We start from the raw sequence: 24,142 nt of genomic DNA, 5'->3' as shown, positions 1-24,142 counted from the left end.
ACTGAGTATTGGGCTTTGATTGCAAAGAAGGAAAGTGAGTCAAGACCAGAAGGTGTTCAAAACCTAGAGGTCCAAGATTGGATGTAGGTGATATACAAAAATAAAGAAATAATTAAATAATGGTAGAAACTAGTTTCAGGCACGTTGGGTAAAGATGTTCTACCCTGTCTCCCTCACTGAAAATGAGTATGAAACAGAATGGGTGGGGCAGCCATGAGAGGATTCTGCACTGTGAATCAAGCAGGAGCATTGGAAAGAAGTGCCACCAAATCAGTGGTGTGTTCACCATGTTTTCTATCCTCTGGTTCTCCTGCTTCTTGGTCCAGTTACAAAAGTGAGCAGCAGAGAAGAGTAACTAAGGTCCCATGCTTCTGGCCACAGAACCTAAAAGAGGCACTTCAGGGACATGAGATGTATCGGGCAGATTATGATGAGGGGGAACCGGAGGAAAGAGATCCCATTCATTTGTTCAATAACTCAAAAATGTACTCCCAAACTATGCATGACTGCATCTGATCTTAATCAGCATAATCAGACTTTGAAGACTGAATTACCAGAAAGATTTCTAGCCTGACCCAGACTGCCACTGGGTGGTGCACATGTGAGACAGATCTGAATAGCTTTGCAAAGGTTTTGAAAACTGCACTGACATTGAAACTGCAGCCTATAGGAGATGGGAGGGAACGTATGGCCTGAACCGAATCAGGTCCATTACTTGCCAAAATAAAGAAATCAACATTTTCAAAAGGATGTTTAAAAAGACTCAGAGTCTGAAAACCTGATATCCCACTTCAAATTTACTCAGCAAATGCAGAACCAGGAAAATCTCAATTCTCCTGGGAAAAGATAATCAACAGACATCAACTCTCACATGACACAGATGTTGGGATTACCTGACAGAGACTTTAAATCAATTATTTCAAAATAGTGTAACAGGCAATTACAAGCACTTGTAAAATTAGAGTACATTAGAGTAATAGGACTCAGCAGTGATGTTAAAAGAAGCCAGTAGAAATATTAGAGCTGAAAAATACAGTGACTAAAATATAACACTCATTCACGGAGCTCAAAAGCATAAGTGGAGATGACATTAAATTGTGGGTGAAATTGAAAACAGATCTGTAGAAATTATCCACCTGGAAAAGAGGAGAAAAAAGACTCAAAAGAATAGTGCCTGAGGGGCCCATGGAAGAAGGACAAGCACAAACAGTTCATTGCTGAAAAATGTATTTCAAGAGATAATGGCTGAAAACTTCCTAAATTTGCCAAACCACATAAACCCAGAGATACAAGAAACTGAACAAATCCTAAGCAGGATAGACGCAAAGAAACTTTATGCTCAGATCAAACATAATTAAACTATTGAAAACTAAACACAAAAGAAAAGATTGAAATCAACCAGAAAAATAAAGGTGTGTTACTATAGGGGAAGAACAATTTGAATGACTGTGGATTTCTAACCAGAAACTGCTGATACAAAAGAATTACTGTCAACTTGAAATTTTATATTTAGCAAAAGCGCCCTTAGGAAATAAGGTAAAGGAAAGGTATTCTAAGACAAAGGAAAGCTAAGAGAAATTTGTTGCTACCAAATCTGCTGTAAAACAATTCCTAAAGGAAGTTCTTTCATTTTTTAAATTTTATTTATTTAATCATTTATTTTAATTTTGTTGTTTAACTAAAGGAAGTACTTAATGATAGAAGGGAAATGATACCAGAAGAAAATGGTACATTGGGGATAATAAGCAAAAGAAATGGTAAATATCTTGGTACATACTCTGTTTTTGAGTTCTTGGAAAATATATCCGATGGTTGAAAGGAAAAATAATAACATTATCTACAGGGGTTTTTCCAATGTATACAGATATAATATTTAAGATAATTATAACTGGGGCACCTGGGTGGCTCAGTTGGTTAAGCGTCTGCCTTTGGCGCAGGTCATGGTCTCAGGGTCCTGGGATCTGAGCCCTACGTCAGGCTCCCTGCTCAGCGGGGAGCCTGCTTCTTTCTCTCCTGCTCCCCCTGCTGTGTGCTCTCTCTCTCTGTCAAATAAATAAATAAGATCTTTAAAAAAAGATAATTATAACGAACAGGAAGATAAAGAGATCCATGTGGTTGAAAGATTTCTTAGTTCCACTTAAGTGTTGATTCTAATTAGACTATGGAAAGTTAAATATGTAAATTGTAATTTTCCTAGTAACCACTAAAGCAATCTATACAAATAGATATTATATTTAAAAACCTGATGAATTAAAATGGAACAGCAATATTCAAAGAACTCAAATGAAGACAGGATTCAGGGACATGAAGAAAGGAAAACAGGAAAAAACACTTAAAACAAATAACGAAATGGTATACGTAAATCGAAATATAACAATAATTTCGTTAAGTGGAATGACCTAAACTCACCCCAGAAAAGACAGAGATTGGCATAACAAACACTGTAAGATTCCATTAATATGGGATATCTAAAGTAGGAATTAGATATAGTATTAGAAAGTAGGTAGGTAGTAGGTAGAAAGTAAGTAGTGTTAGAAAGTAGGATGGTGGTTGACAAAGATGGGGGGAGGGGAGTTGTTTGATGGATGTAGAGTTTGAATTTTACAAGGTGAGAAAGCTTGAGAGATCTGTTACACAGCAATGTGGATAGATTTAATGCTACTGTACCATATGCTGAAAAGTGATTCAGACGGTAAATTTTATAAATTTTACAAAACATGACTGAACTACATGTGGTTTACAAGAAATTAATTTGAGATATAATGATACAGGGGGTGCCTGGGTGGCTCAGTCAGTTAAGCGTCCAACTCTTGATTTTGACTCAGGTCATGATCAGAGGGTCATGAGATCAAGTCCCGCACCAGGCTTCATGCTGGCGGTATGACCTACTTAAGATTCTCTCTCTCCCTCTCGCTCTGCCTCTCCCCACCGCGCTCACATTCTCTCCCTCTCCCTCTCAAAAAACAAGAAATACAATGATACAAGTAGTTAACAAGTAAAAGGATTGAAAAAGACATAGAATGCAAACACTAATCAAAGTAATGCTAGAGTAGCTATATTTATATAGATAAAATACACTTCAAAGAGAATTACCATGAATTAAAGAAAAAAATTACATAATGAAAAAATTGTCATTTCACCAAGAAGTTGCAAAATTCCTAAATGTATATGTACCTGAAAAAGAGTCTCAGAATACTTGGTACCAAAAAATGGCAGAATTAGGAGAAATAAACAAATCCACAAATATCATTGGAGACTTTAACCCTCCTTACTGATAATGGATTTAACTGCAGGAAAGAAAATCAGCAAGTATGTGGAAGAACTGAACACCACCCTTAACTAAATAGATATAAATGGCACAGAATGCCTTCCTGAACAATCGCAGAATCTACATGATTTTCAAGGGCACATGAGCATTCGCCAATATAGGCTTTTTCCTGCATCCTAACATAAACTTTAACAAATTTACAATAATTTAAATCACACAAATCATATATAGTCTCTGACCATAATTATATAAAACTAGAAATTAGTAACAGAAAGATAACCAGAAAATTTTCGGGTACTTAGAAATTAAATAATACACGTCAAAAAAAATTTTTGGCCAAAAAGGAATTACTTATTTACCCTAATCTATTATTTATTTATCACCAATAGGAAGATAGGAAGTATGAAGGAAAATATTTTCATATTTTGAACTGAATGAAAAATGAAAACATAGCATCAAAATTTGTGGGATGGAACTAAAGCAGTGTTTCCAGGGAAATTTAGAGTGTTACATGATTATAAGTAAGTCACAAGTCTTGCCCATACTCAGTGGGAGGAATTGCATAAGGGCGTCAATACCATGAGGTGGGGATAACTGGAGGCCACCTGAGAGTTTATATGCCACACCAACTTTATAAGATTTCCACTGGAACAGAGTTGAAAAGTTAGTCTAAGGTAAATCTGTCCTTAGAGAAGGAGAATGGATTTTATTAACCCTTACTCACAAAGTGTTTAGAGAAAAAGTGACTAATCTCTCCTTTCCCCTCCTGTCACCATTCTTATTACTGGTGATGTTAGTTTACTGTTAGTTATAGTTATTGGTTAAAGTTGTGTCTGTTTAAAATTAGTAAAGTTACTACTTTTCCCATTAGTGTCTTATTGGAAGATGCTTTGAGACTATGTAAATATTCCATTCTTGTACTTTTGCCCATTCTTTTAGTAACCAGTAATGATTCTGGCCTGAAACAATTATTACTGTGGTATTTTTCAAATGGTGATGTTCTGTTTCCATCATTCCATCTACACTTATAAGAATTCTACTGTAAGGAAGTGGTTTTCCTTCCTACTATCTATTAATTCTTTACCCGTATCAGCATGGATGGACTCATGGGTATTTGTTTTATTAAAGGGTCTATATCTATTAGTACCACTGTTCATTGTGTTGCACAATTGTTCCATATGTGGCCACTGGGAGCCCCTTCAAGTTAGCTCCTGTGCCTTTTGACATGTCTCCATTATTCTGGGGGCACCTCCGAACATCACAAAGGGGCTCCAAGTTCATCTTGTTCTTTCCTGTAGCAACACTAGAATCAGCCATTTTCCAAAGAGCTCTGATTCCTTTCATTGGGTGAACTTGGGCCATTTCAGCCCAATCGTGATTGACACACGTCCCCATTGGTCATCTGAACCTTTCAATTCTTCAATAGAGCTTTCAATTCTGAATCAAGCTGGATTTATTTTGTTTTCCTAGGACTGGTGGTGTGTAAGCCTTCATGCATTCCCACATGCTTTATTGGATTACTTAGTTTTTGAAAATTATAAATAGGAATTTGTGATAGAAACTTTCCTCCTGGGAAAAGTACTGCCTTTCTATACTGTCATTTCCTTTCACTGTTATTAACCAAGTTCTGACGTTCTCTTTCCTTTTTCTTGCCTATTTTGTTTGACCCTAGCTTGAATGTTAAAAGGGAAGCTTTTTGCACCCTCAGTGATAGAGATTTTCTTACTCACCATTCCTCTGGCTTTGGAGAAGATTCTGTTAGGCCAGTTTTTGCTTTTGTTTATCGCTGTAACAATAAACCCTTCCTCTAAAAAACACTCAGCAGAAAGGTCTGTCTTGTCTGTTTAAAAGAGAAAGCACTTAAACATAAGAGTTCCTCATTCTTAGTTTTCCGACTCTAGAGCTAATGATTTCTAGGCTATTAACTGTATAGTTTTGAAATCAAAAGCCTGACACACCATTTCATAAGGACCCCTGGATGTTGTTTATCAAGACTTGCTCTTTTTTTGTGCCACAAGGAGTCTCTCTGGGCCCACACCAAACCTTCTTCAAGCAAAACTCAGATGTATTCTCACTATAATCATAATTCTTGTGCTTAAATTCTAAAAGAGCACAATTCCACTAAGCATGATTTAGAACTGCAAAGGCCATTATGGGGAACTTTTCAAATGGCAAAGACAAAGCATTTTGGAGTAGCTTCTGGAGAAGGAAACATACCAAATATTCAGAAGGCAATTTTTTGGATCGGTATGCTGAGGGCTCAACACAAAATTTTGATTCCATTACAGTCTTCCTCAAAAATTCTCTGGGAAAGTTAAGAACACACTTTATTCGTATCATCATATGCTGGTCCTCACTGTGGCTTCTTATGTTCTACCTGCTGTGACATCACCACTGAGACGACTCTCCTCAAGGTCTTGCCCAAAAGACTACTGCTGAATGGGTCATTCCTCACTTCAGATTGCCAGAAGGTAAATCAGTGGAAGATGAATATAAGAGTCATGTTAGAGACTTTGAAAACCACAGAAAAACCAAAATATTGCTATGGGTTTTTTAATTCTTTTAGTCATTTACTGGCCACTTGATCTTCCTCAGATAAAGACAAAATTTATTGAAAACTATCATGTGGGAAAGTTAAAACGATTTTTTAAATTCCATCATGGAAAACACTTACCAAGGCCTAGAAACAGGAAGAAAAGAAAAGTAGGTCATTTTTGAAGTCTTTCCTTAAGACTAATAGCTACCATTATAAACAAAGAAAAGACAACTCTAGAGAAGATTCTAGAATTCTGTTTCAAGAAACTTTAAAAAAATATTCTTGGGTAGACTCCCAGCTAATGTAAAAGGATCCCTGTCCTCTCTGTATAAATGCGCTGAAACCTGAAATAGGGAACTTGGTCAGAAATTTGTATAATAAATTGTAGATCCGGGGGATCTCCAATATTTGGCTGAACATTTTCAGATGGACCTAGAAAAACTGATAAGCTTAAGGCCAACAGCAAACTTATGCCATTGAGATAAAATCACTGGTCCCTGAAGCAGAAATGGAATTGAAAGGCCCTCCATCATCTAAGAATTATAGGACTGTTAATGAGGACATGTGCCGTTATAGAAGCAAAAAAGCAATGGGAAGAATCAATGACCCTCATTATTTAAGAGCAAAACTAATCATCCCTTTCTCTAGTCATTGTAATACTTCTGTTTTATCTCCAAGGACCAAATAGATACGACTGTGGCTCTGTTCAGTATTTTGTGCAATTAATGCAATAGTATACGTTGGGGTTTTTTTGTTTTGTTTTGTTTTGTTTTGTTTTGTTTTGTTTTGTTTTATATAGCCTCGTCCAAACAGCATAGTTTCTTTCCTTAGGTCTACCTGAGGATAAATTTTCTGTAACAGACTTGTGCTCAGCATTCTTTACTCTCCCAGGAGATAAAGACAGTCAGTATTGATTTGCTTCACTGGGGGGAGAGTTACAAAGCACTGGGACAGTGATGACTCCGGGACGTATTACTGAGCGCCATCTTTTATCTCCTGACTTTGAGACCAGGATATCCAAACAAGTGTCCATATTCATCCACCTTGATACAACATGTCGATGATCTCCTTCTGTGCTTCACTGATTGGCTCTTCTAAAACTGATTCTAAATATCTATTAACTAAATTGGTTTTAAAAGGATGCAAAGATTTTAAGGAAAAGCTTATCTGACAGCCAAAGGTAGAAGTTGTTTGGGGGAAGATTACTGACTTCAAAATTATCCAAAACTATTTTCTAAAAGACAGCAGAGAGAATTTCTTGGATTTACTGTTTATTGCAGATGATGGGGTCCCAGTTTGTCTGAACCATGAAAGCCTTTCAATGAGCTTCGCTCCTGTGGAACACAGAAGTTAAATATGCTTTTAGTAATATCGGAATGTTCCTTCAACAACCACCTTTGCTGGGTCTTCCAGGTGATGATAAACTTTTCTTCCTGTATGTCCAGGAAAGTTCAGGCCATGGTCTAGAGGCACGAATGTAAATACACCCATTAAGGACACATCGTATAGCATCTGTCCTTTGACCCAGTAGCTAAGGTTTATTTTTCCTGCCTCTGAACAATTGCAGCTATAACTAAATTTTTTCTACTAGTGAAACTGGCCACTCTTTTCCCCTTACCCAATGACTGGGCATGTTGTGTTTTTAATGGGATTATCTATGCCCAAAAGCTGGTCGTCAGGATACCCCCTCCAAAATCTTGGTGTGATATTATTTCCTGATGGGCTTTATCTTAGAAGTGAAAAAGGTTAATACCACATGTGCTTTCTCCTTTGTCCAAGCAAGAATTTGGAAGTAAAGCTGTGTAGGTTTGAGTTGATTTCCTTTGGTACACAGCTGCATAATATACCATCAGATGACTGTGCCATACAGTTCATTATTAACTGAAGCCATAATTAGTAGAAAAGAATGAAACTAAAGGCTTCATATTCAACTACATAAAAGATTAAGATTCTATACAGCAAAATATATTTTATATTTATATATAAACAAATCAGGTACAAAATGATAGGTTGAAAGAAAATATTTACATCATACCTGACAGATAAAGGTTAGTATGCTTTTTTTTTAAGAGAGCGAGAGAGTGTGCAGGGGAGAGGGACAGTGGGAGAGGGAGAGAGAATCCCAAGCCAGCTCCATGCCTGCTGCGGAGCCCAACATAGGGCTCAATCCCACAACCCCGAGAGCATGACCTGAGCCGAAATGAAGAGTCAAATGCTTAACTGACTGAGCTACCCAGATGCCCCAGGTCAGTATTCTTAATATATTAATCACTCCTAAGAGAAAGACAATTCAGTAGACAAATTAACAAATAATATAAGGGACAATTCTCAGAAGACGAAATGTGCATGTCAAATATACTAATAATCAAGAAAACGAGAAGTAAAATAATAGTTAATAGTGAAATAACATTTTATCTATCATATTGGCCAACACTTAAAAGAATTACAACAGTTAGTGCAAGCTAAGGGCACTGGAAAAAGGCCCCATTCCTCTGCTGTGGTTGTATGAATTGCTACAACCTTCATGGAATAGAACTTGGCAGTACCTAGTGACATTTAGAACACACGTACCCTTTGTCCCAGTACATAAGATCTGTGTATCCAGACTCGGTATCCATGCTAATAAGTTGTTGCTGATGATGTGTTCTTTTTGAGACCAAATTAGTTATCACCATTAAAATATGTGGCAATGTGGAAGTAGTGTGGGATTTCCCAAAGAGGACACCACTTCTCCTAGTCTGACTTCTCACACATTATCCTGTGTACTTGGTGTTTCCCATAGCACAGCACTCAGCAGGAGCAGCAAGGAAAGAACAGAAGGAAATAACCTCAGGGAATAGCAGAAATAAATTCAACAGTCAAGGAGAGAAGGCCATGCTTCCTCAGCCCAGGATGGAGACACCCTGGAGGGCCACCTCCTGGAACTCTGGCTCACTAGTCTATTGATGTTTCTCTCAAAAGTTAATTACTCCCAGAAAGTTTGGGGTAGGGTGAAAAGAAGCCTCTGGATCTTGGAGGCAGAGGGTGAGCCCTGGTCATTCATGTCTGCGGGGATCCTGGGGTCTGGCCATTATCTGCTTGTCACTGATGGCTTTGTTATCTCACGGAGGTGGATATCCCAGTGGGTACTTCCAGGGAACTTGGAGGCTCTGGGGCAAGGTCTCAGGGACTACATCTAGCCATAGAAGACTCTGGGAGCCTTTCTTAAATCTCCCCTCGTAGATTAGAGACATCACATTGGGGATTAAGCTTCAGCATATGAATTTTGGGGGGACACATTCATTCATTCTATAGCATTCTCCCAAGGGCCTGCCTTCCACTTTCTGAGATTTCTTCCAGTAAATTCCCTATAAACACATTCTTGCTTAGGCTCTGTTTCTGATGGTATCCAAAGCCAGAGTAAGTTTATTTTTCCCTTTTTATTCCAGGGGAGTATTTCCTTTCCATTATTCCGCATTATGTGCCAATGACCTGAATGACTTGGAAGCAGATTCTTGTCCAGAGTCTCCAGATAATAACTCAGACTGGATGACACTTTGGTTTCGTGAGACCCTAAGCAAAAAACCTAGTCAAGCCTATCCAGACTGCTGACGAACAGAACTGTGTTGTTTTAAGCTGCTAAATTTGTGGCACCTTGTTTTCTCACTGATCTTGAGTCAAGGAGCAGGTTGAGAGATAGAACCTGTGCTTTTGCAATGTTCCATGATTCATTATTTGCGTATAACACCCAGTGCACCATGCAATACGTGCCGTCCTTACTACCCAATACCAGCCTACCTGTGCTTTTTAAGTGTCTTTCCAAAATTCATGTCCTTCTTGGAACCTCAGAATGTGACCTTATTTGGAAATAGGGTCACTGTGGGTATATAGTTAGTTACAATGAGGTCATGCTGAAGCCAAGTGGCCCCTTCATCCATTATGACTGTTATCTGCACAAGAAGAGAGAAGAGACAGACTCAAACAAACAAGGGAGAAGGCCACGTGAAGGTAGGGGCAGAGTCTGGGGTGACACTAAGGAGCACCAAGGACTGCGAGCAACACTGGAAGCTAAGAGGAAGGCATGGAGCAGATTCTACCCCAGAGCTCTCTGAGTGAGAGCACGGCTCTGTTTACATCTTAATTTCAGACAGCTAGCCTCCAGAAATGTGAAAGGGTCCAGTTCCATGGTTAAAAGTCACCTAGTTTGTGCTGCTTTGTTACGGCAGCCCTGGGAACTGCAGAGAGGACCTAAGTGTCTTCCTGCCCTTTTGGGCGGTTTCTGTTTCATCGATCAAAGCCTGAGCTTTCTGTGAAATGAAGCCTGTGCTGTAGTCTCCTTGATGCCGCCTCACCTGCTAGCCAGTAGGTCGTCCGTCATTCTCAGGTTTTAGTGAGACTGCGAGTTTTTATCCTCACTGCTGGTTCAAGAAGAGTCAGTGGGAGGTCGCAGGAAGCCACTGGAGCCTGCTATGCAGCACAGCTGTCCTCCTGACTGCTGTTGTTGATCTTGCAGGTTTTTGAAAACTACCATAAATCTTTCCTAGAATCAGGTGAGGTGTAAATTAATTATCAAGATAATAAATTTTGCTAGAAGGTAAGAGAGCACTTCGATTCAGTACATAAACTTTGCCTTGGCTATGGGGCTTTGAAGGGTTAAAAGGCCAGCCCCAGAAAGGAAAGGCATAAACCAGTCAATTTCCCTTCAATCTCAGAAAGGGAGGAAAAGAATTTATGATTGTCAAGTGGTATCATTTGGAATAACACACCTCAGCATCAGAAAATGGGTAAGCAGAGGAAATTGAAAAGAATCTGAAACATACATCAGGCCGCATCCTTGAGACATTCTATGCAGCTGCAAGAAAAAGTCCATCAGAATGCAAATCCGGTTCTGCCTTGTCCCTGCTTCCACCCCTCTGATGGCACCACACTGCCTTCAGGACATCAGGCCACACTTCTTCGCTAGGCATTCAAGCCTCTCCGTGATCTGTGCCCTCCCTAGCTCCCCATCCTCATCTCCTCTACTCCCCAGCATATGCTCTCAGCAGCAGCCACGCTGGGCTACGCACACCCCCCTGAATATTCCATGTTCCTTTACCCCTCTGCCTGCGCACGTTTCCACATGGCCGTGCCTTCTCCTCCTCCACCCCTCTCCCACTCTACTGGCAAATCCTTCCCTGGCCCTCCCAACCCAGGTGGCCCCCCCGCCCCCACCCCTAGTGCCTGCTGGAGCCAGCACAGGTCTCTTTTTGCACATGTCCCTATCCTATGCAGTACCTCATCTCATGGTTGACTTTTCTACTATGCAGAGAGCTCCCGGGCAGGGGCTGTGGCCCAGTGAACTCCCCCTTGGCGCGACCGGTACAGTGCCCGTCAGTGTCGGCTGACTAAGTGATACGAAGTAGAGCCCTGACTGCACTTTCAGAGTCGCATCAGAGGCGAGCGGCAGCTTGGTGTCTGTAGTGGAAAACCAGAGAGGGAGACAAAACCTCCACACATAGGCTGGGAAGGCCATGGGTACCTAACTTTTTAAGCCGAAAGAGCACATGGCCTTAAAAGTCATGCCTTTTCCATCTCTGTGACTCACGGGCACCACAGTAACCAGAGTTTATCTCCAGTATGATTTCCCAGCAAGAGGAGCTGAGATCCCTTAGAGAAAACTGAGTCCACGGCTAGAAAGGAGATCACAGTGGGTCTGGACTTACTGATAACACAAGGTGAGGATGCTTTCAAGCTGTCAGGGGGAGGGGCTCCCACTAAGGAGGATGAAAAGTCAGAATTATAATCATGATGAATTAGAACAAGTTAAACCAGTGAAAGGCCCTGAGTTAATAAAATATTTAAAAGAGTTGATATGATGTGATAAAAAAGTAGTTGTAATGTCAAAACAGATGAGTGCAATAGGATGAAAACAAATTTTTTATTTCAGTTAAGTATCAGAATAATAATATAAGGAATTTTCCCCCTCCTAATTATATGTTAGTAAAAGGGTTTTGTGTGTGTGTGTATATATACACACACACACACATATATAAGAATATACAAATACGTATTTTTTATCTAAGTAAACAGGAAAGAAAGAACAAAATGTGTTCCGTCTGGTAATGTGCAATCTGAAGGGCAAAATACATCTTCAATAATTCTGCCACAGAGAATAAGGTTTAAAACTAGTACTTGAGTTAGCATCAGATGTTTTAAGGGAAAACTGCCTATGATGAACCTTTCTAAATTCAAGTGTGAGGTTAAAAACAAATTTAAATAAATTCACTCTTATTACTTCTGAGTAGATAATGATTTACTTACCGGACATCTTAGAAGACCTGAGTCAATACATGTGAATATTTACTAGTATCTTTCTGTGAGAATGGATACAAAAAAATACACACAGAGATGAATTATTGTTTCTTTTAAAGTAGTCGCATCAGAAAGTATGTGTTCATTGCAATGTTCCCATTACTTCAACCATTGTTAGACTGCTAATTTAGAAATTTGGATATTGTTTTCAGAGCTAATTTATAAGTTTTAAGAATATAAGTCCTGTTCCTTTACTCATTTTTCTTTTCTTGTGTCTTTTCTTTCTCTCCTCTTTTCTCAACTCCCTCCTCCCCTCCCTCCAAATGTTAGAAATGGCATTACTCCTCCCCTTGCAAAACACATCCATTGGAACCGCCATAGAGCTAGCAGGCAGAGAGTGGCTAGACCTGAGCACTTCCAACGGCAGCCCCCCAAAGATCTGCCCATGACTCGGAGGTCCCTAGAGCTGCCCTGGCTGACCTTCCTTCCTAAGGCCTAGTGGCTCAATTCTTTCTTTAACCATCTTTCTTTACTTCTCATTGGGCTCTTTTAGTTAGCCAAAGTTGGTTTCGGCAGCTTGCAGCTATAGAATCATAACTGAGACAGTTTTTACTTGTCAGTTTTGACTTCTTTTGACAAATGGGAAGACTTAGGGTCGGAGAGGAAAAATGAATTGCCTGAGGGTACATGGACATTCTACAGCAGAGCTGGATCTGGAACTCAGGACTAGTCACTCCAACTCAGAGATATTTCTCTTATATGCACTACCTCTCACATTCGACACCCTTCTTCCCTTCCACCCCCACCCGAGGTGCACCCAACCACTGAACACAGAGATGTTCTCATACGTGGGCTCTGTGACATAATTCGGCCTTTTGGAAGTGGGAGAAAGAAATGCACCAGGAAAAGGATTGCAGGAATAAGTACCAGATGAGATGGTAAGTTTATGAAATGCAGTGTTACTTAGGACTTCTTGTCCACCAGGTAAAGGTGACAAAGTACCTAGGCATTGCTCTGGGACCCCCTCTCCTGTTCCCCCAGAATGTTCCAGCTACAGGAATGTAATTGGCTTTACGTTTATATTTTAATTATAAGCATAATGCATGCACACGCTCAAGAGTCCAACCTCTGGAAAGCAAACCGCTCTCCCAGCTCTCAAGCTCTGGCATCAGTCAACCTCTACGACCTCCATTCCGCATGGGGTCTAGCCTTGCCTTTGAACCTTCCTCTCAGCGGCCTGTGCTGCACAAATTTGCATGGAGAATCCTTGAAAAGAGTGTTTCAGAGCAGAGGGGCAGATAAAAGCATGATGACTGAGGGGAGAATGCCAGGTAAGGAAAGGGAGGAGACAAGCACAGGCAGATCTTTCAAGGAGAGCAGAGGAAAAGGAGAGAAAATAGCTATGGTTTGCTTAGCCAACACTTCAGATGATTTCTTTTCCTCTTCTATAAGAGAGGGACTTACTTATCCCTCTGTGCCTTAGAAGTTATTTAATATCCAAGTTACTGTAGAAATGGAATGAGAATCAGATAATTTTACTGAAATGTGCTTAATTTTAAAAATTATGCTTGCATTTCCAAAGATGTTTCAGTGAATCCCAGCTGACTGTAAAGGGTGGCGCTAAGTTTTCAACATCTCGAGTATGGTATTTTCAAAGGAAAATACAAAGTGAATGTGGGTCAACTACCGTCTGGTTCCCATTATAGCTCCTTTGCTGCCATGCAGTGACAGTTCCAGGAAGTACAGGACTTCCGACGTCCTAGAACAATGAAAACTTTCGTGACTGAGTACTTTCTATTTTCTTTGCCCATGTGGTGCCTTCATTGGGTGGAGATATTTCTGAGCCTACGGATTCAATCCGCCGACTTGCATCAGTGGTGACCATCTCCTGGAGAGCACTTACTAAACATGTTTCTGGGTCTTGTACAAAGCGAGGCAAGCAGACCCCTGAAAATGGCATGTGGTCCATCTCTGGCTCAAACGAAAAGCCATGAGGACATCATGAAAAGTAAGTTCATCACTGAATACCTGGGTTGCTTCCATATCTTAACTATTGTAAATAATACTCACCCTTGCCCCCTTTGTTCCAGAACACTCTTCATGGCATATGGGCTTTAACCTGCATTAGTAAACTACACAGCTTTCAACATTGGAGAAAACAAGGGAGGGTTCAGGGAATTAAATGAGGAAAAGAGGGCTGGTGTTTGTAATCCTGTCCCTTCGCTGGCCGGTCTTCTGTTGGCCTGTGAGGAGACCCAGCCAACAGGGGGCAGCAACACCATTTTGTTTTATGCTCACTTCAGAGTGGATGCTGTGTCTACTGCAGGCCAGACCTGATTAAACCTTTGGTCCCATTGAAATACTTTCCTACAGATGACGTCCCCATGCTCGTCCCCCTTGTGAGCGGATAGAGGCAGCCCTGTGCCTCTCCCCAAACCACCATTCATTTTTATCACATCTTCAGGAAAAACCATAGGTCAAGACTTGTAAAATTGTCCTTGGAGTAGCAGTGTTGAACGACCAAGGTCTACCTGTAAAACACAACCTAGGTTTAGATCCCTTTGGTTCTCAAGGGGCAAATAAATCCAAATTCATGGGTGTCTGTGCTAAGATAGACCCAGGCACGGAACCAGAAGAGCCAGAGGAGTAGTAGTCAACGCTCATTCCGTCATTCTCTATTCTGGCAAGTCTCCTCTCTCTTTGAGGAGAAGAAGTCCCAAGAAGTTGGGACTATTACTTTTATTTTTAATAGCCATAAAGATGTATTCATCTCACATGATCTAGGATGGGGTAACAAGATTTTTAAATCAGACATCCAAAAGGCCATGGACCTTTTTGTCCGGTTTGACCTTAAGTAAGTTCCTTGAACTCTCTCAGTCTGTTTCTTTATCCAGACAATGGGAATAATATGTTTTAAATTGAACTGTGTCCTCCCAAAATTATGTTTAAGCCCTAATCCCCAATGTGAATGTTATTAGTAGACAGGGCTTTTAAGGAGGGAATTAAAGTTAAATGAGGTCATAAGGGTGATGCCCTAATCCAATAGGACTAGTGTCCTTATAAGAAGAGGAAGAGACCCAGGGAGCATTCTCCTCTCTCTCTTTCTCTCTCTCTCTCTCCATGCATAAGGGAGAGGCCTTACAAGAACACAGTGAGAAGATGGCTGCCTAGAAGCAAGGAAGAGAAAAACAGAAAACAACCCTGCCAGGACCTTGATCATGGGCTTCTGGTCTCCAAAATAGTGAGAAAAGTCTATTGTTTAATACATGCCATCTGGTATCTCATTATGGCAGGCCAAGCACACTAATACAATACCTAATGTTGGCACAGGATGGGGCAAATAATTTCCTTCTTGAATATCTTTCATGCTGAGACATAGATATTCAATCTCCTGTTGCACTTGTTCACCCAGATACTACCACAAACATCTCAAGATCAGCATTTCTTAAAACAAATTCATCAACTTCTTCCCCAAACCTCCTAGCTACCTAGGCTGGAAACCACCATTGTGTTCCTCTCTTGCTTGCACCTCAAATCTGATGTGTCTCCAGCCCTGTCCATTCTGTCACCACAGGATCTCTTACTTCTCACCTCCTCAGCATTCCCCACTCCAGAACCCCACTTTAATTTCTTCCTGCATGGACTATTCTAAGAGTCCTGTTGACTCTCAGTGACAGCAAGTGGTCTCCTTGACCCACATCTCTACATTTTAAATCATCTAGAAAACATTTTTTTCCAAAATAGCAACTTAAAATCTCTTCCAAAAACTTTTCAGACTTTCTAATTTTGGAGGGTCTGTTATTGCTTGGCCACAAAACCAATACTAAGAAATGTGTGTGTTTTGAAGTCTGCCAAGTCCTTAAAATGCTCTAGATCTGGCTTTAAGGTGAAAAACACAGAGTGTTGGCTCATTGAAAAGTTGGAAATGACAGTCTTCTAAAATGATATAGACTTTATGTATGTGTATTTTATAATTCAAAGAGCATAAGAGAAGAATTGGGTCATTAAAAAACAATCATCCAATTTAGGGGCAGGTGAGGTAGGTGGCCTTCCAGGTCCCATCAGACCATGAGAATCTCTGATTCTTTAAAGGTCGATGCCATTTTACACAGTTGTTTATTCATTCATTCATTCACTCCCTCAACAAATATGTGTACCTTGTACAAGGCTAAAGAATGAATTACACAATGAGCAAGGACCTCCAAGAGAACAGAAAGACTGAAGAAGAGGGATAAGGATGGCAGATGGGGGAAGAAAAGTTCTAGGTGGGACTCTCCAGCTAGGTAGGTATGGTAGCTGACAGCTGGGCTAGAAACTCCCCAGAACTAACTCCTTCCCTCTAACCTTCTTCCTGTACTTCCCTCTTGGCCATTCTTCATTAAAACTTTGACTTGAATGACTACTATAAGCCAGGAGTTCACAGTCCAGTAGGAGAGAGGAAGAATGAGAAAGATTGAAACATGGAACCTTACAATTCAGTTTAAAGAAGAGCGTGTAAGGAAGATTCAAGGCTGACTTCTTGGAGGTTTCTCAGAGTAGGTATTGGTCAAAGCAGGGTAAGTGAAGTAACAGAGGAGCTTGGAGTTGCTGTCACTCAGCGTGAAGGAGGGAACAAAAGGAGGCCCTGTAGGTCCAATTAGCCAAGTGGGTCTCTTCTGGGGGAGTTTTTCTTTTAGCAACGTGTTGCTCTGTTTCATGGGATCATTGCCTTCCAACCTATGCCCTAAAAACCTTTATGAAACTCATCTTAATGGTTTCACTCCTAAGTTGATATTTAAGGCTCTCCTGGAGGCCCATTCCAGCCGTTATCTCCCACACCTCTTGCATGAAGCTGGGCTCTCAACAAAGCAGCTACTTGCTGTTCCGAGCTTTCTTCTGTGCTGTACAGCTTCCACTCCATCATGTGGCTCTGTCTGTCCCCTCCTTGCTACCCCCCTCCCCCCATCATGCACAGAGGCTTTACATCCAGTCCAAGTGTGGTACGCTGGAAGGGTAGTGGCTTAAAATCTGGATTTTTGGTTTCTCTTGGAAAGTCAGGAGCTGGTATACCTGGGCCTGAATGTCTGTGTGGCGACAAGCGGCTGGAATGGAGTCGAGTTATCCTTCAGAGGTGCGCGTGCACCAGTTACAGCCCGGGTCTCTCTGGCGTAGCTGCCTGGCCTCTACAGCCTTGAGGATTTCCATTCCTTAACCTAGTAAATATCATCCCTTCCTTCCTGCCTTCAAGTACTAGATGTAAATTCTCCCAATCTGAATGGCAATCACACCATACAGTCATCACCTGTTTTAATATTACTTTAAAAAAATATATAACTTATCTTTTTTTCTCTCAGTCTTTTATACATGGCCAGTGCTCAACAAATTTTTATTTCCTTAACAAAATGAAAGCACTTTGCCTCCCTGATATGGAGTATAAGTATTATTTGTGGCTATGTACTTATTTGAAGAAGGACTCCTATTACTTGTCAAAACATTCGTGAATTCTTAAATTTCCCTTGGAGACTTATTAGATGGTTCTTGCCCTTTATAGGCATCCCTTTCTCTGAGAATCTTGACTCAACTGAAGTAAAAGAGAATTCACCTTTACATTTATGGGATTAATACTTTTGTCACTGACAATTTTAGATTCCATATAATAGCTTCTCTGCCTCTGGCAACCTAATAATCAGTAAATTCTGAACAATGTTCTAGGCTCCATGCTAAGCTCTCTAACTGCATTACTTCATTTAATTCCCTCCACCATTCAACCATAGGTATCTTCTCCAATTTACTCAAGAGCAATTATTCAAATTGCCCAGTTGCTAGGTAATTAAGATGTAAACCTAAGTAGGCTGACCCCAAGGCTGTCTTCATCATTAAATCCTGCCCACCCTTACCAAGGAATAGTATTTGGTATCTGACTTAGACACCCTTGTATGGAAGCACATCACTACCCTCCAGTTACAGCAGCCGCTCTCCAGCGTATCCTGGACCAGCGTATGGGCATCACATAGGAGCCTGTTAGAAATGTAAATTATCTGGCTACAGCCCAGACCTGATGAATCAGCAATTCTGGGAATGGGCCCAGAAATGTGTTAACAAGCCCTCCGGGTGATTCTGAGGCACCCTGAAATTGAGAACCACCGGGCAGAGATCCCTGTACTTGCTTTCCTAGCTTCTCAGTTCCTCTACTTGACTACTCACTTAACCAAAGTTCCTTAAACTAAGGCTGCCTTGATCAGGTTTATCTCTACCATACTTACGAAATGACTGAATAAACGAAGGTGGCAGGCAAACAGTTAACAACACCCCTTACTCATTAGTGTAATGTAAATGAAATTTCAGCAATACGTAAAAAAACCAAACCAAAACAAAAAAAACTTGGAGCTTTTATTTTCTTCCCAAGTAAAACATCCAGAGATTGTGTAAGAAAGGAGCCTGCCAGAGGAGTAAAAGGATTCAGTTTTGTAACCCTGAGTCATGATGGAAATTCAGAATATTGAGAGGCAGCGTATTGTCATGCGAGACTGTACTCAGAGGCAGTGCCTATCAGATTCACATTCTCCTGTAACTCAATTTCTAGTAGCAGAACACATCCTTTAATCCATTAACTTAAAGCAGCTGTGGTATTTCCCTCGTAAGATGCCCGTAAAAGGAGGTGAAGGCTGCCGCAGTGCACGTTAGTGACTACAGAAGGCTACCGTGTTACTGACCTACCCGCTTCTAGTTTTAGGGCTCTGAGAAGAAATGCATACCATAGGCAAACTGGGAATACATAAAAATCTGAAGAGTATTTGCTTTACTTCTATACAGAATATGGAAGTCATTCAGGGTAAAAAATATAAATTATGAAAGCTAACAATATACAGAGGTCCTTCTGTTGCACGTTGCTGTCAAAATTGGCGAATTCTTAAAGTGGTGTTGGTCCCAGTCAGAAGTTACTCCAGACACAAAACTGCTGTAATACTGATGGCAGATCCTCGAAATGGCCCTACAGCCATGCCCCTGCTGCAGTGACCTGACTGTGATTAACAGGACACTTGCTAAGTGGTCACGGTCGTCTTTTGTAAAAGATAACTGCAATCAACTCATACTCACGAAACGCTTTGTGGATATTTTGTTGGACAACTGTTGTCAATGAGACCATCTTCTATGACTTGCACTCAAAAGCAAGGCCAAGAGGCAGGCAAAGTTCAAGCTTGAGGAAATCAAAAACAGGCAAATCAAGTGATGCTTCCAAACGCTGTGATTTTAAGTGTTGTCTATATCATTAAAACAATTTCCCAGGAGCAAAATAAGCAGAGGATAGTAGTATGCAAAATATTCCATTTTGTTTTATTTTTATGGATAACTGTCATTAATACAGCAGGAGCTGGTATGATTATAAAAGATACAAAAAAAAAATCAGAAGAATGTTAGCATTCAAGAGAAATTAAAACCTGAGCTGAAGGCTGGTCAGAAAGTCTGACACTTGGCACTGTTCTGATGAAAGTTAAGAAACATGTATGCTTGACTTCATAAATAATTCATATTAATGCAGAGAAAGTTAGCTTACATTTCAAAATCTACACACGGAGCTACAAATGCACGGACACTTGAATTAAATGACTTTCACTATTGACGAACATTTGTTTAAGATAACCAGTGTTACCCAAAACTCTCAAAGGGGGAAAACAGGGAAATGTAGATTGTAGATTTCTAATTAACAAGTTGAGGTGTGTTGGTATATGGTTTAATTATTTATTCAGGTAGATCTAAAAGGCTAGCTCAGTTTGTCAGAGCATAAGAGAATGCCAAAAGACAAAGGCATGGGGATGGACCAACATAAGTCCACCCCAACTTCTGGAAAACAAGTGACCCAGTGTAACACCACCTCAAAGAACTGCGCTTCTAAGAACAGAACTGTGGTCTAATTCAGTTCTTACTTTGGCTTCTAGAATATCTCTAAGAATTTGGTGAAAAAGAGGGAAATTCAATTCCTTTAATTAATAACTGTCCATAAGCAGAAGGGGAAAAAAACAACAACAACAAAAAGCTAACAGAGTGATGGGCTTTGTGGATTAAAAATCTGTGAACATGAATACATATTAATACGCTGAATTTTGAGTCATACTTACAAACCAATGGTTAATATACTACAAAACTTTACAAACATAAAATCTCCTCATCAGTTGCGGAACTTCCAAACTAATGGAATTAATTTCTTCTCCCTTTTAATGATGCCTTCCACAGGAAGTCCTAAAGCTGAGGAGTCATCAGAATACCTGCACTTTTACATGTGTCATCAAAACATGGTTGTTTTTGTCCAAGTGATGCAGGAAGCAATATCACATGAGGTCACGAATCTTATATTCTCTCAAAACATAGTTTCAGTTTTTTGTACTCCAAGTTACATTAAAAAAAAAAAAGATGAGAACAGCTGGACTCATAGCTTCTTTCAGCCCAATGTCATTACAGTGTCTCCATGCCAGGAAAGGGTATAGTATTTAAGTGTCTATTACAAAATATCTCCAGTTCTAAAAGAGACAGCTTTTACTTATTTATTTTTTAAAGAAGCCTGAAGCGGCGCCCTTTCCTTAGCGGAGACCAGCCACTGACTTCCTACCTGTACCGGCTTTCCAGGATGACACTAAGTGAGTTTTTGACCTGATATTTTTGCCGCGGGTTTTACGAGGTTTCTCTTCTTTGTGCACCTTCAGGTGCTGCCTAAGATGAGAGCTCTGGCTGAAGCATTTGCCACATTCGCTGCACTGGTAGGGCTTCTCCCCCGTGTGGGTTCTCTGATGTTGAATAAGGTGGGAACTCTGGCTGAAACATCGACCACACTCATCACACTGGTAGGGTTTTTCTCCAGTATGGATTCTCTGGTGCTGGATGAGATTTGAGCTCTGTTTAAACCTTTCTCCACACTCATCACATTTATAGGGTTTTTCCCCGGTATGGATCCGCCGATGCTGAATGAGGTTAGAGCTCTGAAAGAAACTTTTCCCACAATCAGCACATTTATGGGATTTCTTTCCAGTGTGAATCTTCTGGTGTTGAAAAAGAGTTGAGCTCTGACTGAAACTCTTCTCACATTCAGTACATTTATAAGGCTTCTCATCCAGGCTTCTTCTCAGTCTACTCAAGCTTGAGTCAAATCGAACAGTCATTCCCCATTTTTGCCGCTGCCGCCCTGTCTTGCGCGGGTTCTCATAGGCTTTTCCTTGGCTCGCGCTCCGAGAAATACCTCCCTTTGGTTTTCCTAACCGCATGGTGATGAGCCAAATGTATTCTTAAGAGTCTGCTCTCTTCTTCTGAACTGAAGTTTCACCTCCTAGAGCTATACAGCTCAATTTTCTGTGTAGAAGAAAATAAAAGCCAAAGCAGATCACTCGTTATTGTTATTATTCAACTTTAACCCAAATTATTCAATCTTCAACCCACTGAAATTGCATCCATGTGTAAATTAAAAACGTATCCAATACATATGAAAACAAAGACAATTCTGGGAGGAAATACTTGCAAAATAATTCTAGTAATTCCCAAGATTTCAACTTAATAAATATCCCCAAATTTTGACCAAATTTACCTATGGAATTTTTGTCTTTTGGGACAGGATAAAACTGATAATGTGAAATATAAGTTTTTATTAGGCATTATCAAATGAGTACATAACTGAAGGATTAAAAGGTGGAGACAACAAAATATCTTATGGGAATAGAAGAAATAACTCTGAAAGACAATCAAAATTTGGGTAATAGACTATCATTACATTTTAATATTTTCTCCCATGTTAAAATTCTACTTACTTACTGGTGACTATTTAAGGCATCCAAATTAGAAAGAAATGACAAATCATACTACTTTATTAAATATTTTTGTTTATCCTTGTTTCGCCATTCTACTTTCACAGCATGGATACAACTTGACTAACTTTGTAGCGTAGTTTTGAAAGTAGGAACTACCCTATAAGGCATGGCAAGTTTCTGTGAGTCAGTTCAGTAATACTTGATGAGAAAAACGTAAGTGAAAAGATGATTTATTGTTTTTTCCCCTTAGATTCTAATGACCCAAGAAAGAGGACAATTCTTTGAAAACCTGAAACAAGTGAATTGTTTCTGGAGAAGAAAAAAAATTCAGAAGAACTTTTACTGGAAAGTGGAATGGCAACTGAGTAGAAACAAAGGGTGGTGAGTAAAACAAAAGAAAAGGAGGGGGAGAAAGTAAGTTTACATGCAAAAATAGGAGAGAAGTTTTAAAATACCCAAATGCTGCAAAAATTCAAATAAATTAATTTCACTTATTTACTTATAGTTATTTAAAATAATGGCCATAAACAAACAAGCCACAAACTCTAAACAGGTGACAGTGTGAGATAAGCTAGATTGAAAAAGTAATAGAATTACTGAAACTATTTTTCACATCTTGTGTCAGGAAGTAGACTTTAAAAAGGGGATAATTACCCTGGGTCTCTGCATAAAAACTTACAATGCAAATAACTGAAAATACAAATTACATCACTGTTCTTGCCTTTCCTTCATCCTTTTGTATAATTCAGACTCCAGGCCTGCTAGTGCTGAGGACTTTATTTGGATATTTAATAACTATCTCTGTTGTAATCATGGTTGAGTATCAGAAAGAGCAAACTGCATTCAATACCAATCACTGAGAGAGCAACACTCATTAACTTTAGTCAATATCTGCAGAATATCTATTACAGAATATTTATCTATTTACAGAATATCTGTTTCAAAGAGACATTTGTTAGATACATGGTGTTGATGTTCAAAAAACAGCTATAATGGGAATTATACATTGAAAAAAAATTTACTTTTTAATACTATAGAAGTCAGATCTGGTAGGAAACTCTGAGACTATGTAATCCACCGAGAACACTACAGATGAGGAAATCATACTAAGAGGCAGCCTTAGTGGTATGCCAGACACTGTTCTATGATATTTAATTCCCATAGCAGCTTTATGCGAGGCTCTCCATTTTACAGCTAAGGAAAGGCAGGCCGATTTCGACCAGGTCCCCAACCCCTAGCACCCTGATCCTAGAGTCTGTCCTCTTGGTGGTAGAACTGATGTGCAGCCACAACTTTCAACACCAAGACCAGCGCCGCGACCGGTGCTCAGCATTAATTCCTCCGCAGGTGCGGGTATTATGGTAAACCTGAGCGATGGGAGCTGTCGCCGTGCGAACGCGCGTATCCGGAATGGACCTGCTTTCTCCTACATAAAATCGGGAGGACAATAAAGCTGCGACATCGTCGGGGTGTCAGAGGGGTAAAGGAGTCAGTAACTGCAGCTCGCTCCTAACAGCCCTGTGCTACTCAAGCATTTGTTCAAAGTACTTAGTCCTGAAAAGCCCCGGGCGACGGCCGGCGTGGGGACTGCGGCCGGACTCGCAAGAGCTCCCATGCAGGCCTCCGCCCTCCCCAGGCCTCCGCCGGCCGCTCCTCGCAGGCCGGGCCCGCCCAGCTCCCTCCGCCCCCGCCCCCGCCCGGCGCCGAGCCTTCCCAACGGCTCCGGGAGCGGGGGTCCGGGTCCGTGCCGCCCCGCGGCGGCCAACCGGCGCCCGAGCCGCCTCCGAGCACCGGGCGGCGCGCCCCCGGCCCACTCACCGCGCAGCGGGCCGCCAGCCGTCTTGGCTCGCTCGCTCGCTGGGGGCCCCTCGCGCCGCCGGAAGTGCGGGCCTCGCCGTCAGACGGCGCCGCGCGGCCGCTCTAGGAACGTGGCGGGGGCGACCCTCTATGGTGCTGGGCCCACCGGAAAGAAACCCTTCGTTTCTTCTTGTTTGTTTCCCTTGCCTGCCGCGCGGACGGCGTCCCGAGGTTCCGCAAGACCTGTGGCCGGGGTCCCTTTGTGTGCGCGCCGTGGTCTCCGGGGCCGGCTAACTGCAGCCCGCTCAGTCGGGGCTTTGGAAAAGTAGCACCGGCCTGCCCAACCCCAAGACTTCATTCTTCCTACAAGTACTGAGCACTTAGTAATTATAAAGAGGTACTCTGGAGAGCCCAAACTGTTACTGAATACACTCGACTGTGTTTAAAAAAAAAATTTTTTTTTTAACCAAGTAAATGTCAAGTTTTGTTTTGTTTTGTTTT

The 24,142-nt window shown here is 40.9% G+C and overlaps 1 protein-coding gene across 1 annotated transcript; it reads right to left on the bottom strand.

Annotated features, from left to right (window-relative positions):
• Nucleotides 1-18,428: 18,428 nt before the first annotated feature.
• Nucleotides 18,429-23,756, bottom strand: ZNF22 (zinc finger protein 22). The gene is made up of 2 exons (XM_040624551.1): nt 23,663-23,756; nt 18,429-21,392 (listed from the first exon to the last, which is right to left on the bottom strand). The coding sequence occupies exon 2, from the start codon at nt 21,305-21,307 to the stop codon at nt 20,630-20,632; it is 678 nt and encodes a 225-aa protein (XP_040480485.1). The 5' UTR covers nt 21,308-21,392; nt 23,663-23,756; the 3' UTR covers nt 18,429-20,629.
• Nucleotides 23,757-24,142: the final 386 nt, after the last annotated feature.

Source organism: Ursus maritimus, unplaced genomic scaffold, assembly GCF_017311325.1.
Source record: "Ursus maritimus isolate PB19 unplaced genomic scaffold, ASM1731132v1 scaffold_7, whole genome shotgun sequence".
Lineage (NCBI taxonomy): Eukaryota > Metazoa > Chordata > Mammalia > Carnivora > Ursidae > Ursus > Ursus maritimus.
This window is presented reverse-complemented; position numbering and strand designations above follow the sequence as displayed.

Bases quoted from the DNA above. Each gene is read 5' to 3' on its own strand.
- ZNF22 (XM_040624551.1), bottom strand. From the start codon at position 21,307: ATGCGGTTAGGAAAACCAAAGGGAGGTATTTCTCGGAGCGCGAGCCAA.